The 12,637-nt window shown below is 32.0% G+C and overlaps 1 protein-coding gene across 4 annotated transcripts in view; it reads left to right on the top strand.

Annotated features, from left to right (window-relative positions):
* Positions 1-12,637, top strand: part of RTTN (rotatin) — an 87,938-nt gene that overhangs the window by 59,469 nt on the left and 15,832 nt on the right. For all 4 annotated transcript variants that reach the window (XR_014579800.1, XR_014579801.1, XM_083824246.1 and 1 more), the window contains exons 33-39: positions 171-363; positions 2,929-3,011; positions 8,460-8,571; positions 9,232-9,427; positions 10,462-10,552; positions 11,497-11,650; positions 11,788-11,925. Coding sequence is in view for 2 of the 4 variants with exons in the window: in XM_083824246.1 (XP_083680372.1) it covers positions 171-363; positions 2,929-3,011; positions 8,460-8,571; positions 9,232-9,427; positions 10,462-10,552; positions 11,497-11,650; positions 11,788-11,925 (967 nt within the window). In the remaining 2 variants the exon portion in view is untranslated. The remainder of the gene's footprint in view (positions 1-170; positions 364-2,928; positions 3,012-8,459; positions 8,572-9,231; positions 9,428-10,461; positions 10,553-11,496; positions 11,651-11,787; positions 11,926-12,637) is intronic.

The raw sequence follows: 12,637 nt of genomic DNA, 5'->3' as shown, positions 1-12,637 counted from the left end.
AATAAAATCTAAATCTGACTTCTAGAATCTGTTAGTCTGTAAAAAGCTATGCATATACACACAAACAGTATTAGGCTTAGAGTTGTGTTTTGTTTTGTTTGTTTTTGACAGTTTTCTTTAAAGGAATCTTTTACATAAAATAATTATCTTTGTGAATTTCATGTCTTCAGGGCCCCTGTGTACATGATGAAGAATCCGGCCTCTCCCAGACAGGAAAACCTGCACTTAACGCTCTTTTGTATCACTGTCAATTTTACGAACATTTGAATCAGATGGTGAAACGCTGTTACCTAGGTTGTTATATGTTTGATTTAAATTCTTCCAGGGAAGACAACCACATTATTGAAAAAAGTGGTATAACTGGTAAGTTATGCTAATGTAATCTTGCGTTTTTAACCTACTGAAGTAATGTCTAGTTTAGAGTAACTTACCTCAAGTAAATCTTATTAAAAATGAAGCTCAAAATTGAATATGTAAGCCATGAATTTAAATGTTTTCAAGTTCAGTATGGGTCTAAATATCTAAGAGTAAATAATTCGGCATATCTCAGACAAAGCTCTGAACTGTTACATCTTCAAAAAGTTATAATTTTAAAGGTGTAAAAAGGTGTAATTGTTTCTACAGCAAGTTTTCTTGTGAAATGTTGGGGTTAAAATACTTTTTATGCTTGCAACTTTAACAGACAAGTATGATGAAAGTTCAGGAAAAAGAAATACTTACAGTTTTAGAAACAGTCTACATCTCCTACTTCTGTTTCCTAATGTGTGTATTTTTTACAGCTTCAAAGATGCATGATTAGGAGTGGCTTCCAAAATGCTGAAGTTATCAGTGTTCTAAGACATTCAGACATAATTTAGTTCAGAGATTGATCAAATATTCAGATTGGTTGGTTAGATTTTTTAATCTGCATACCTTTGAAATACCAGAGATCTAACACTTATATTGACTAATCATTTTCTAAGTCTCTTTCTATGATGCGTGGTGGAACCCACATTCTTGTCCAGATATGTAGTATTATCTTAAGTTTAGAAAGTTAGGAAATTCTTGAGAAAGCTCAGCTAGTGAAAACTGAGGGGAGGAAAATTAATAGAATCATTATTTTGTTTTTTCTTTTTTTGTGTATCTAAGATTCTGTTTGCATCTTTTAAGGTTACAATTTGAGCAGTTCTTGTAGGTTTTGCATCTTTGCAGCTTACGTTACAGAAGCATGAACAGAAGTGGAATGCTGTTTTCCCTACTAAGTTATGACTTTATGACAGACACACTGAAAGGAAATAGAATTTATATGTTTGTGGTTAACCTACTCAGTTACCAGAGATGTACCTCAGCAATATACAAAATTCTAGTCATAAAAGCACTTCATTTTTTAGTTTCTTCTGTGGCTTTCTTTGTCTCTGTGCCTCACCCCCCTCCCTGTGACTCTCTCTCGCTCTTTGTCTCTCCCCCTTTTTTTCTCTTCCTCTTTTTTTTTTTCCCTTGTGCTGTGCTCTCCCTTCTGTCTTTCCCTGTGGCACTTTCTTCCCACTCCATGTCTCCTCCACCTCATGTCTCTCTCTTCCCCTCCTTCCTGTCCCTCTTTTTTCTTTTTTTTCCTGTGTTGTTTTTCTCCTTTTTCTCTTGTTTGGGCAGCAGGGCGGGGGGAGGGGGAGGGAAGGGGACAGTCATAAATGTTTTTTGTTTTTTGTTTTTTTTTTCTGTCCATTACATTGTCCTCCATTGTTCCATTTGTTTGGGCCCAATTGCTTTTTCTGTCAATGAGCTGATGCAATATCATATCTAAGATCAACTAATTCTCCAGGACCGTAGAACATTTCAGTGAGCAGTTGAGATATTGTTTTGTGTTTTTTGAAGAGTAAAGCCAACAGAATGCTGTTCTGGCAGCTTTGAAGTGAGGAGGAAGAATCTTCTGTCTTTTATCTATGAGATTTCAGGAATAGGAAACATAAGCTTTATTTGAAAAAGAAAGGGAGGACAGGACAATGTTTTCTCTGTCTCTAAAACAATTGTGCTTGAAAGGCTTATAAGTGCTCCATTCATACCTTCACAATTATGTTCATCTATAATGACCTGTTGCTGCTTTTTATATTAGGTCCCTTGTCATTTCTTAATAGATCTCCCTTTGGTTTATCTTCCTGAAACTGTTTTTGTAGGTTTTCTTCCTGATGTATTTTCTTCACGTTATTCAGCAACTTAAAAAACCTCATCAATAAAGTTACATTAAAAATAATTATCTCAGCTTAGTAATTAGCTAAGATATTTATAGGACCTCCACTTTTATGGTTTGGGGATTTGGAATCTGTGTAGTCTAGTGCCATACTGTTTGACTTACTTATTTTTTCTACATATAAAAAACTGAAAGCCTATTATTAACAGGTTTGAGCTATAAAGGTTTCATCACTTTTTGTTCTGAAACACATTTACAAGTTAATTCTGCTTTCATTATATTTATGGATATGGGTTCTCCTGAAACTGCTTCTCTTAAGTTATAACCTTGAAGCTTTATTGAAGATGAGGACGTCAGTTCATTATGTTTGTATTGTGAGACCACAGTATCAGTACTTTTATCCTATTATATTTTAAATAAAACTAAATCTGAACTATTTCAAATGATCAAAGGCTATGTAACTGCAATTTGAGCTAAGTATAGTTTTTTCCATGGTATTTTATGTCATAGCTGAATATTGTATTCTATTTAATTTCTGTTTATTCAAGGGATTTGCTGGATAATAGTTGAGCCGTACAACGTATACAAACATATTAAATATTTTGAGACTTTCAGAAGTATGACTGTCTACTTTTTTGTTTTATGAAACAAAGCTTTGAAAAGCTAGTTTTGCTCTCTCCTGGTATTGTAGTAATAAAAAAAGAAAAATCTGTTTGATTCAGATAATTGTCTCCCCCCCCCCCCCCCCCATTTTTCCTACACAGATTTGGATGATTCTCTTAATCTTTGGAAGGTTCCTGCCAGTCAAAGCCAATCTTCACATTCTCAGTCAACATCAGAAACTATGGTAATGTCCAGAGTAATCTCTTTATTTTTAATGCACCATTGTTAATGAGATGCTGTGAAGAAAATAAGTACTAAGTGCTTAAAAAAAAAAAAAGCTTAAAGTAAACTGAAATGAAAAAAAAAATAAAAATTGAAATTTACTGTAAATTAGCTGAGTATGCTGAGTAAAACTTTAAAATGGCTTGTCTAGCTAAATGCATAGGACAGTGCTAAAATTCTATAGCTTCTCCCACAAAGATGTACTCTCTAGAGATTACTCACTCTGTAGTTGGCTTTATTGACAAAATGCAATCATCTCTGTCTGTAGTTGCCACTTCTGCTTATATCCAAACTGTCCTTTCAGAATGAACCTATATTTATGTAATACAACTATAGAACTGGATCAATCAAAACAACAGGGGTGTATTGTGCTAAAATTATATACAATATAATAATGAACACTGGATTCTGAAAATGTGTTTATAAAACTTGAAAGTGCCACAAGCGTTCACAAGACTCAAGATAGAAAAGAACAATATTAGAAAACAGGTTTCTGTTTGAAAAGTTTGTTTCTGGCTAGGATGGCTTCTGCAGTGAAATACTGTAAACATATGCTATTTTCAAAATGGCAAATGCAAAAGGAGAAAATTAAATACATTCTTCCAGTTCCAGAATGGATTGGCAATACTAGATGAGGCTGTGGGGGAAGCTTCTATAACATTCATTAATTACCTAATAAAAATCATATCTTTTCAAAGACTCTAGCATAACTCCCAGAAATTTTTGACATATAATCTATTTTTATATTTTCTTTGAAAGTTTCTGATATATGAATAACCATTATTTCATAATGTAATATGAAAGCCATAATGTTACATCTTTCAAAGCTGTCACAGCTAAGTGTAGGTTTCTTTGAAAGTCATTGTAAAAAAAAAAACAAAAACAAAAAAACCCCACAACGTAGGACCATTACTAATGCAATAACAATAGCATTATCTCTAGGTTTGTTTTCCACTAATTCCTTGTATGAAAGAAAACATTTACATTAAGAGCATTATAGGTCATATTCATGTTCACTGCTTCATATTTCAGTTGACATGGTCCTGATCTATTAAATACTACAGCTGAAACTCAGCACTTAGGACACCTATATGGTTTCTGTTTTGCTATATTCATAGGTGCTTATTTTGGATATAAAAAATTCCATATACATAGTTTTAGCATAGTTTTCATTTGATTGAGCTTTTTTCTTTTTTTTTCTTAACAATGTATTATTAGCCTAGGGCACTTGTAAGTTTCCCAGTTAAAGAATGTTAGGGCTGTGTCTTTACTTTGAAAGTAATTACTTTTGAACTAATTGCCCAGACATTTTTCTGTTACGCAAATGTACAGATATAACAAATACTTATAAAACACACCAGGATACTGTATCATTGACTCAAACTGCTATGTCTAATTTTACTGTGGAAGGGGATCAAAAAAGAAAATACAGAAAAGCCAGTACTGCAACTTTTTGTCTCAAAATGTTTCATAATTAACATTTTTCCTTCTTGTTTGACTCTATTATAAATGGATTTATGAACAGCAATTCTACTATATTTTTAATACTTAGGAAAAATATATCTGAGTGTTAAGCTAAATCATCTCTTTCGGATTTAGAAATTTTTTAGTGAACCTGCTTTTCATTTGTCTTATAAAAAACCACAATAATAATAATAATAATAAAAAAATCACAAATACCTTTGGGTCATTTTAAACACAAATACTCAAAGTTGAGTATTTGAAACTAAAATAAATGAAACTCCATGTAAATCAGGAAATACATGCTGCTTCATCTTAGATGAATGCTACTTAAAGGAAAAAAACATTTTAATAGGAATCTCACGCTATTTACAAACAGTTGCTTCCTTTTTTTAATGAATAGGGTGTTACTTTCTTATTAAAGTTGAACAAATTTAAGTTTTTGTTCATTTGTTTTTACCTGAGGTGAAAGTTAAATTTCAGCAATTCTTCCTAATATTTGATCTACTTGAAGTTGTGCTTGAGTTCTCATGAAGAGTTAGTTCATTACAACAAGCTAGTGCAGCTTCATGGCTTAAGAAAAAAAAAAAAACTTGGAATCTACTAGGTCAAATTAATGTATTTTAATTTATATGTGTAAAGTAGCATCATAGATTAATGTAAAGGCTTTGTTCTGTAGTTCCAACTAATTATACAAATCTGAAAGCATATTGAGGTATAGTAATTTGTATTAGTCCTCCAGATGTTGTAGACTTTACATTTAGTAGAATTACTTGACTGTCAAGATGGAAAGTGATTTTATTTCCATTTGTCCTACACATTCATTAACACTGTCAACTTTTTAACAGCTGTAAACTCGTTTGTGTAGACTGTTTCTTGCCTATAAAAAAAGCATTGACATGCTGGATAGATAAGAGTTGCAGAGGTCTCGTATTTCAATGCCAGTTGAAGAGAGAGGAAAGACAGAGGAAGGGAACTGAGGCTAAATATAAACTGAATTTCAGAGCACAGTTAATGGCTATGAAGTGTCTGTCTAGTAAAGGTCAGAAATATTTCTTTAAAATAACATGATTTGAAATAAGGCACTTGCAGTTTATTTCTAAAACTTCAGATTTTACCTTCCTACAGATTGGCCTAAAGCTTTCCATTTTGATAAATGAGGAAAAGAAACATATTTATGAAGTCATTACCAAAAGTTTAAAGAAGTTTCTTCTGTTGATGGTACCAGGAGCACATAATCATTCCAAGCCCACTAGATGGCAAGCTTTCCCTATCGTAGTTGAAAGGGAGTCTTCAGGTTCTGTTGCAGGGAAAAGCGTTCATGTATGATACAGATTTGGTGACAACAGCCACAAGTAATTGAGAGTTACCAGCTATCAAAACAAGTAAAAATATTTATTTTGGAAGATCGTTTCTGATATTTAATAAATTTTAAAGAAAAAATCTTTTAATTATGTCTATATTCATTGCATAAATGCTAGTTTAGGAAGATAAAACTGTTTTTTGTTTCAATAAGCCACATCCAGAAGATTTTTATGGAAGCCAGCTTGCTTGAATTGTATGAAAACAAAAGGGCTATTATTATTCTATAAATTCTATGAACAGAAAAGAATTATTTTTATTATTATTATTTTTTAATATATTTGAAAACAGTTCTGACATAAACAAAAAGACAGTATTAGTTTTCTGTTTTCAGTTTTAATATAATCTAAGCTATCCACTACCAAAGTCTGACTTCACACAGTGTTCACATGACCCTAAGTCAAAATAGTATCTGAATTTTTTTTGGACTCATTGTTTTTCCTTATCCCTAATGTTTTTCCTCAAATCTGCAAAAATTAAAAATGTGAAAATTGAAAAACAAACACACTAAATAACAGAAATTATTATTATTATTTTACTTTAGTCTATAAAATAGTCTGTCAAAGGTCTTGCAGAGGCTATAAGTACAATTTTGCACATTTTATAGAGTGAAGAATGGCAGTGTGGGAATGAAATAAATGATTCAAGGTCACATAAAAGACAGCAGGAGAGCTGGATTGCTTGTACATTGATACATGCTGTATTTAGTGTCTTTAAGGTCTCAGTGAATTACAGTGAATTTTGTCAAATTTATTTTTCTGTAAACTGTACTGTGGATGTTGCAAGCAGTCTGATTCTGAGAAAACAATACGTCTTTAACTTCTATAAAATGTATAGTTTAAACATTAATTCAAGTTGTTATTACAGAAAACTTGCTTTAACTAGTATGTTTGTTTTATGTTTAGTATGTATGATTGGTTGAGAACACCAGTCAGCATGGACATACCAACGTATTTCACACTAGGGATGTTTTTTGGCCAGGGCTGCTTTGCAGATTGAACAGTTACTTAAAAACTTGAGCTGTGGTGCAGATACAAACATTTCCCAGATAGCCAAGTTACGGCCAATCTTTTCTATGAAATCTTCCTATTTTATAAAAAAAAGTATACTTTATTTTCTGAATCTGTGATTACCAGAGAGCTGTACAGTTAAGTGATTTAAAGCTTTGAAAAGAGAATTAGTCACTGCATGCCTTCTAAAGCAGTGCCAGCAGGATTTGTATCCTAGAGGTTAAAAAAGTTTGCTGAAAGTGTTCAGACAATTTTGCAAGATGCAAAAAGAATTTATTGTGCAATGTAGGTGATGTTATTTATTAACATGTGAAGGCCTTTATGAGTTCATAATAATACCTTTAAGATGACTCTATATAGTAGTAACTTCTTTCAGGGTTTTACATGTTGCAGAAGTGGACTGTTGGAGGTTGCATTTGTACTTTTCAAGAAAGATTTGTCATTTATTAGAATACTTGCCATTGCAGTGCTAAATGCATGCAGAAATTGTAACAAGTCAAGGTGGATTGATTTAATATAATAATCATTCTCAAGAATGATTTAAATCTGCAGTTATGAAGCTTTAAATAATTCATTTCAAATGGCAAATAATGCTCTTTAGTTGTATATCTAAACAAAGTTTGAATTTGTATTGGTTGGTGCAATTTGGTACTGCTTTTTGCTAACAAGAAAAATACTCTGCCAGGCAAGTCCTAGTCCCCCAAATATATGTAAATCATGGTTTTCAGACATGCATCACAAATCTTACTGTAGCTTCAGTGTCACAGTGTTACACTGAGAAATATTTGAGACTGTAGGATGGACTGTAGTAGGACAGAGAAAAATGGGGGAGAGAACAGAGCTGTAACATGGAGGTAGCTAGCTACCTTTTGCTCAGACAGGGACTGTGGTCTCAAGTAAAAAAATGTGCTGATAGAATTATAGAATGGTTTGGATTGGAAGGGACCTTAAAAGCCATCTAGTTCCACCCCTCTCTGCCAAGAGCAGTTTGCTCAAAGCCCTGTAGAAGCCTGACAACATTTGGCAGTGATGGTGCATGGGGCAATGGGGTTAAACCTTCCAAAGAATGAGAAAATACTATGTAGAGAGTTCCAGTAGCTCAAAGTGCTTCTAGAAAATCAAAGCCAAACCTGGAAAGAAGTAACCTAGCTGCAAGAATACAATGGGTAGGAAGAATAATTTCTGATTTCCTTTTCCCCACCCTTTATTTATTTATTTATTTATTTTGATGCAAATATAGATTGAATCACTTAGATGGGGAAAAAAGAAAGAGATGAAGAGGAGAAATTTCCACTACCATGGACATTGATCAATTTTTAACTGAAATGTTACAGGCTGTTTGTATTGCTTATCTTTCAATAGTTTCAATCATTGGATGCATATAAATATAGATTTTTTGGTGTATATTAATACATTTATATATATATAAATACATATATATATGTAAAACTGTAATCAAATAGATTTTGACCGTGATCAATTTTTAAAACTTCTGTTTCTTTGTATAAGCAAAATGTAAATGGAAGTCTGCTCTATCAAAGCTGGAATCAACTAGTTTCCTTTTTATGGCTTTCTAGATTCTATCTGCATCGCAGTCACTGGAAAGTGTTACTGAGCTTCAGTCAACAGTCCCAACAAATTCAACCAATTTCATTCCTGAAACTGCAGTTAGTCGGCTTACGGCACAAGGTGAGTGAAACTTTGAGTTTTAATACATAATGTTTGCTGCTTAGCCTACCAATATTCCAGTATTTGTAAATAAGTATAAAGCTTGTGTATTACTGGAACATACACCATTGATGTTTCTAATGGTTATATTAGAAGACAAGCATGAAATACCATCTTTAAAAGGAAATAGGGTGACTTAGATTTGACAGAAGTAGACTGTCTTACAGTCACCCTTTTAAAACATTTGATTTTGATAAAGCTGTCATATACATAACATGCATGTGCGTACACACAGAAAAAAGCTTTGTGTGTGTTTAAATATAGTTGTAAAGTGATAAAATGTATATAATGTAAATAAGCTTATGTATATAATAAGATATATATAATAGATAGATTTTAAAAACATTGTTAAGGAAAGAATTGAAAACAAAATTTGTATAATTCCAAAGTTAGCATTTATCTTTTACAATTATTGGCACTCCGTACAAAGAACATTTTGTTTCAGAGCTATTTTAAATAACACTTTCCTGTATTTGATGTTTTTTCTGCTCCAAAATATACTGTTCTAAGTGTAAAAGAAACCTGGATATTTTCTGAAAAATAGAAATCAAGTTATTTTCTGTAACTACTCTACATCATTTTGTATCTTTTGTTTGTTTGTTTTGTTTAAACACCTTTTAGGTCGAAGTGATACTACCACAACAGCATCTCCAAGTCAACATGATTCTGTCACATCTGTTATGTCTAAACAATGTGCTGTAGTCACACCTGCACTTTTGTCAGCTGTTTGCAGCCTTCTGCATAATCTGATGATTGTTACACCAAAAGATACTGGAATTGCTCTTCAACAAGTACATTTGCTAACAGCTCTCAGCAGGTGTGAGATCAATAACTGCTGAACTACAAAGTGTAGTAATGTAATAGCGGTGAAAAGTTTGAAATGAGATCTATGGTTATGGCAAAATTGTTAAAGTTATTGATCAATTCTTGCTTCTGGAGTGGTTTTTTTTTTTTTTTTTTTTTGACATACAACCAATGCAAGAATTTGGATTTTTTTTTCATAGGAGAGGTAGTCATATTGGTGATATCATTTGTGGTGTGTAGTTTCTGCAGGACTACTGTGTACTGGTCATGTGATGTTTGGTCTAGATGACCATTGAGTCACCTTTTTTTTCTCTTTTTAACACAGTGGTATTTGATGTAGTCAGAGCATATTGAATATTGATCTGACAGAATTGCAGATCATTTTGATTAATTTTATGATTTTCTAGTTTTAATTGAATAAAACTATATTTTGAGGGTAAGCCAAGGTCTGTTGCACTAAAAGAGCGTAAGCAATGCTTGACAGCTTTGGGAAAGATCAGAGACTGTAGTGGGATATTTTTGTTCGCTTGTTTTATTTTTATTTTTGTTTCTATTTTTTTAAATAAGGAACATCTGCAAAATAGTCTTCAGATTGTATTCCATGTTTTTACTTGCATCATAATAAATTCTTTCATCTGCAGACAGTGCTTGGAAATCCTAAAGTGCAGCATATTTTTTTAAAGTCTTTAAAGAGCTTTTGCAGTTGATCTTCATACGACAATTAAGGAAAAATTTTGTTTGAATACAGTTTATACTATTACAGAGCTGTTTATTGTTACACAAGAAAGAAAATAAGCAATCAAATGTAAAGAATTTTAACCAGTGAAATAATAGCAATAGGAATTTATGCTAGCTATTCTGGAACAGCTTAATGCTACAATGGTTGCTATTGCACTAGATATATTTAAAAAAAAAAAAGACTATTTTAAGAAAATACATAATTTATTTTTGCTCTGTTTAAAATGTTCTCAGATGTAGAGTGTTAAGTTAGTAGGATGTTTAATTACTTAAGTATATTTCTAACCAGCTTACTTGATTTTATTTTAGTCTTGTAAGTGCTAATCTGGTTGAGAGATATATCTTGGAATTGAAAGCTCCACTGGGTCATCCATGTCATACAGAACATGTAAAAGCTCAGGTTAGAGATGTACTTGTTACTATTTTTTTAATTATGAAGTTAGTTATGTTTGTTATCTGTATTTCTTAACATATGCCAGACATATTGCCATAGGCTATATTCATATGAATCTGTGTTTTTGAAAAGGTTTAAGAGAAAATAAACAGTACTATGTTCAGCATAGAAAAAATAATTTCTGTATTAGAATACCTATAACCATCAAACAACTGAAAACCAATTTTGTATTTTTAAAACACATTGAATTGAGCAGTTACAATAAATGTGTAATAGAATTTCTTTGTACAGAATTGAAGTGTGAGACAGATGCAGTTACTGACACTTATTTTCTGTGACAAATCTGGCAGCTTTGCTTTGGCTCCAGTCCTGCAGACACTTGCATAGTTCTCAACTAATTCTGATGTATGCAAAATGTATAAGGGTTGTTGCTAACAGAACTACTTTTGTCTCAAATTTAACTTAGCAAAATATTTAGTTCAAAGGCAGATACCCGTGTCATTAAGAAAAAGTGTTCCTGGCAGATATAGTGCAGATATACTGAAAAGTGTTCCTGCAAAAAATTATTATTTTTTTAAGCTTCAAACTGAGTTTCTGTTTTCAGGAAATATACATATATTTGTCAATATTATTGACCATTCTAATGTTTTTGTTTATGAGCTTCAAGAGAATATCATGCTGTACACATAATGAAAGTCATGACTTTCTCACAGGGAAGTTTATTCTTTGTCACTAGAAAGTTGATTACACACATGTTTCAAGACTAGGAATTTTGTTTCATCTACTACAGTACATATTAAGAGAACAATTTTTAGTTTGCATCTTATTTTTTCTTTCAAGTGGTATATATTCATTCAAAATGTTATAAATCAATTGAGTTAATGTATTAAAGAATACGGAAGGTGCAAATGTATGGCTTTTATTTCATATATTTTAAAAATATTTAACAGGTACTATTGCTACTTCAATACTTATCATCTGTGTCCAGGCTTCTGAAATCATGTTTACTAGTGGACTCTCAGCTTGTAATCCAGGATGAACTGTTGAAACCTCTCTTGGGAAATACCTTCGCTATTCTCTCCATTCGCTGTAAAGATGGGCTAGGTAAATAAAGAACTTTGTTTCCAGTATAGCCAAATAGCAGCAGGTCTTTATTTAAGTATCATTTAAAGTTGTCACTTCAGCTATCCAGATTTGTATGCATGTGTAAATAATTTGATTTTTCTGTATTATCTTTGCAGATACTGAGTTAACATCTGTACTTCGTGACACATGGGTAGACCTCTTCAACCTTCTAACTACATTATTGTGGAAGAATAGCCAAATATCTTTTCCATTTGTGACAGCAGCTCTTGCAAATCACTGTACAGCCATAATTGGTAATAACTACTGGTAACTAATAAAATAATTAAATAAATAGAAGAGGCATACCTCTTTAGATGCTACTAAATGATTATCAATGGTATATCCAAAATTACAAACATAAATGTACACAGAAAGTTTGACTGACTTTTTCAAATGAACTTTTTTATCTCTTCCTTATACCATCAGATTAATTTTTGAACTGCAATATAAATTCACAAATCTTGTTTTTATATGTGGGGTAGTAATTCTAGCTGTAAATCTCAACCGGTTACAGCAAATAGAGCCTGAAATGATCCATTAGCACTTTTTTATTTTCCCTGTGTATGTATTTTTGTTTTATCTTACACAAAAGGAAAGCAAAAAGTTTTAAAATAAACTAAGGGATACAGCAATTCAAGATTATTATACATGTGGTTTGTGGGTGGGTATTTTTCTTTTTTTTTTTTTAATTATTCCTCTGTTAATTACTTGCTTAGTGAGGACTCCAAGGTCACCAAGATTCTCTAATATGTTTAGAGAAACCCAAGTATGAGCATCATTCAAGCTTGTGATTTCTACCAGGTGTATGTTAAATGATGGGGGTAAACTCAAATCCAATTTCACGTAAAGCAGCTAATGAGTACTGTCAGTACTATAATGTAAGCTTTTGAATAAAATGAGGAGAGTTCAGACAATTGTAAAACAAATGACTTAGCAAATGGCAATTGCTTTTTTTTTTTTAACTTT

Source organism: Anser anser, assembly GCF_964211835.1.
Source record: "Anser anser genome assembly, chromosome: 2".
NCBI lineage: Eukaryota > Metazoa > Chordata > Aves > Anseriformes > Anatidae > Anser > Anser anser.
This window is presented reverse-complemented; position numbering and strand designations above follow the sequence as displayed.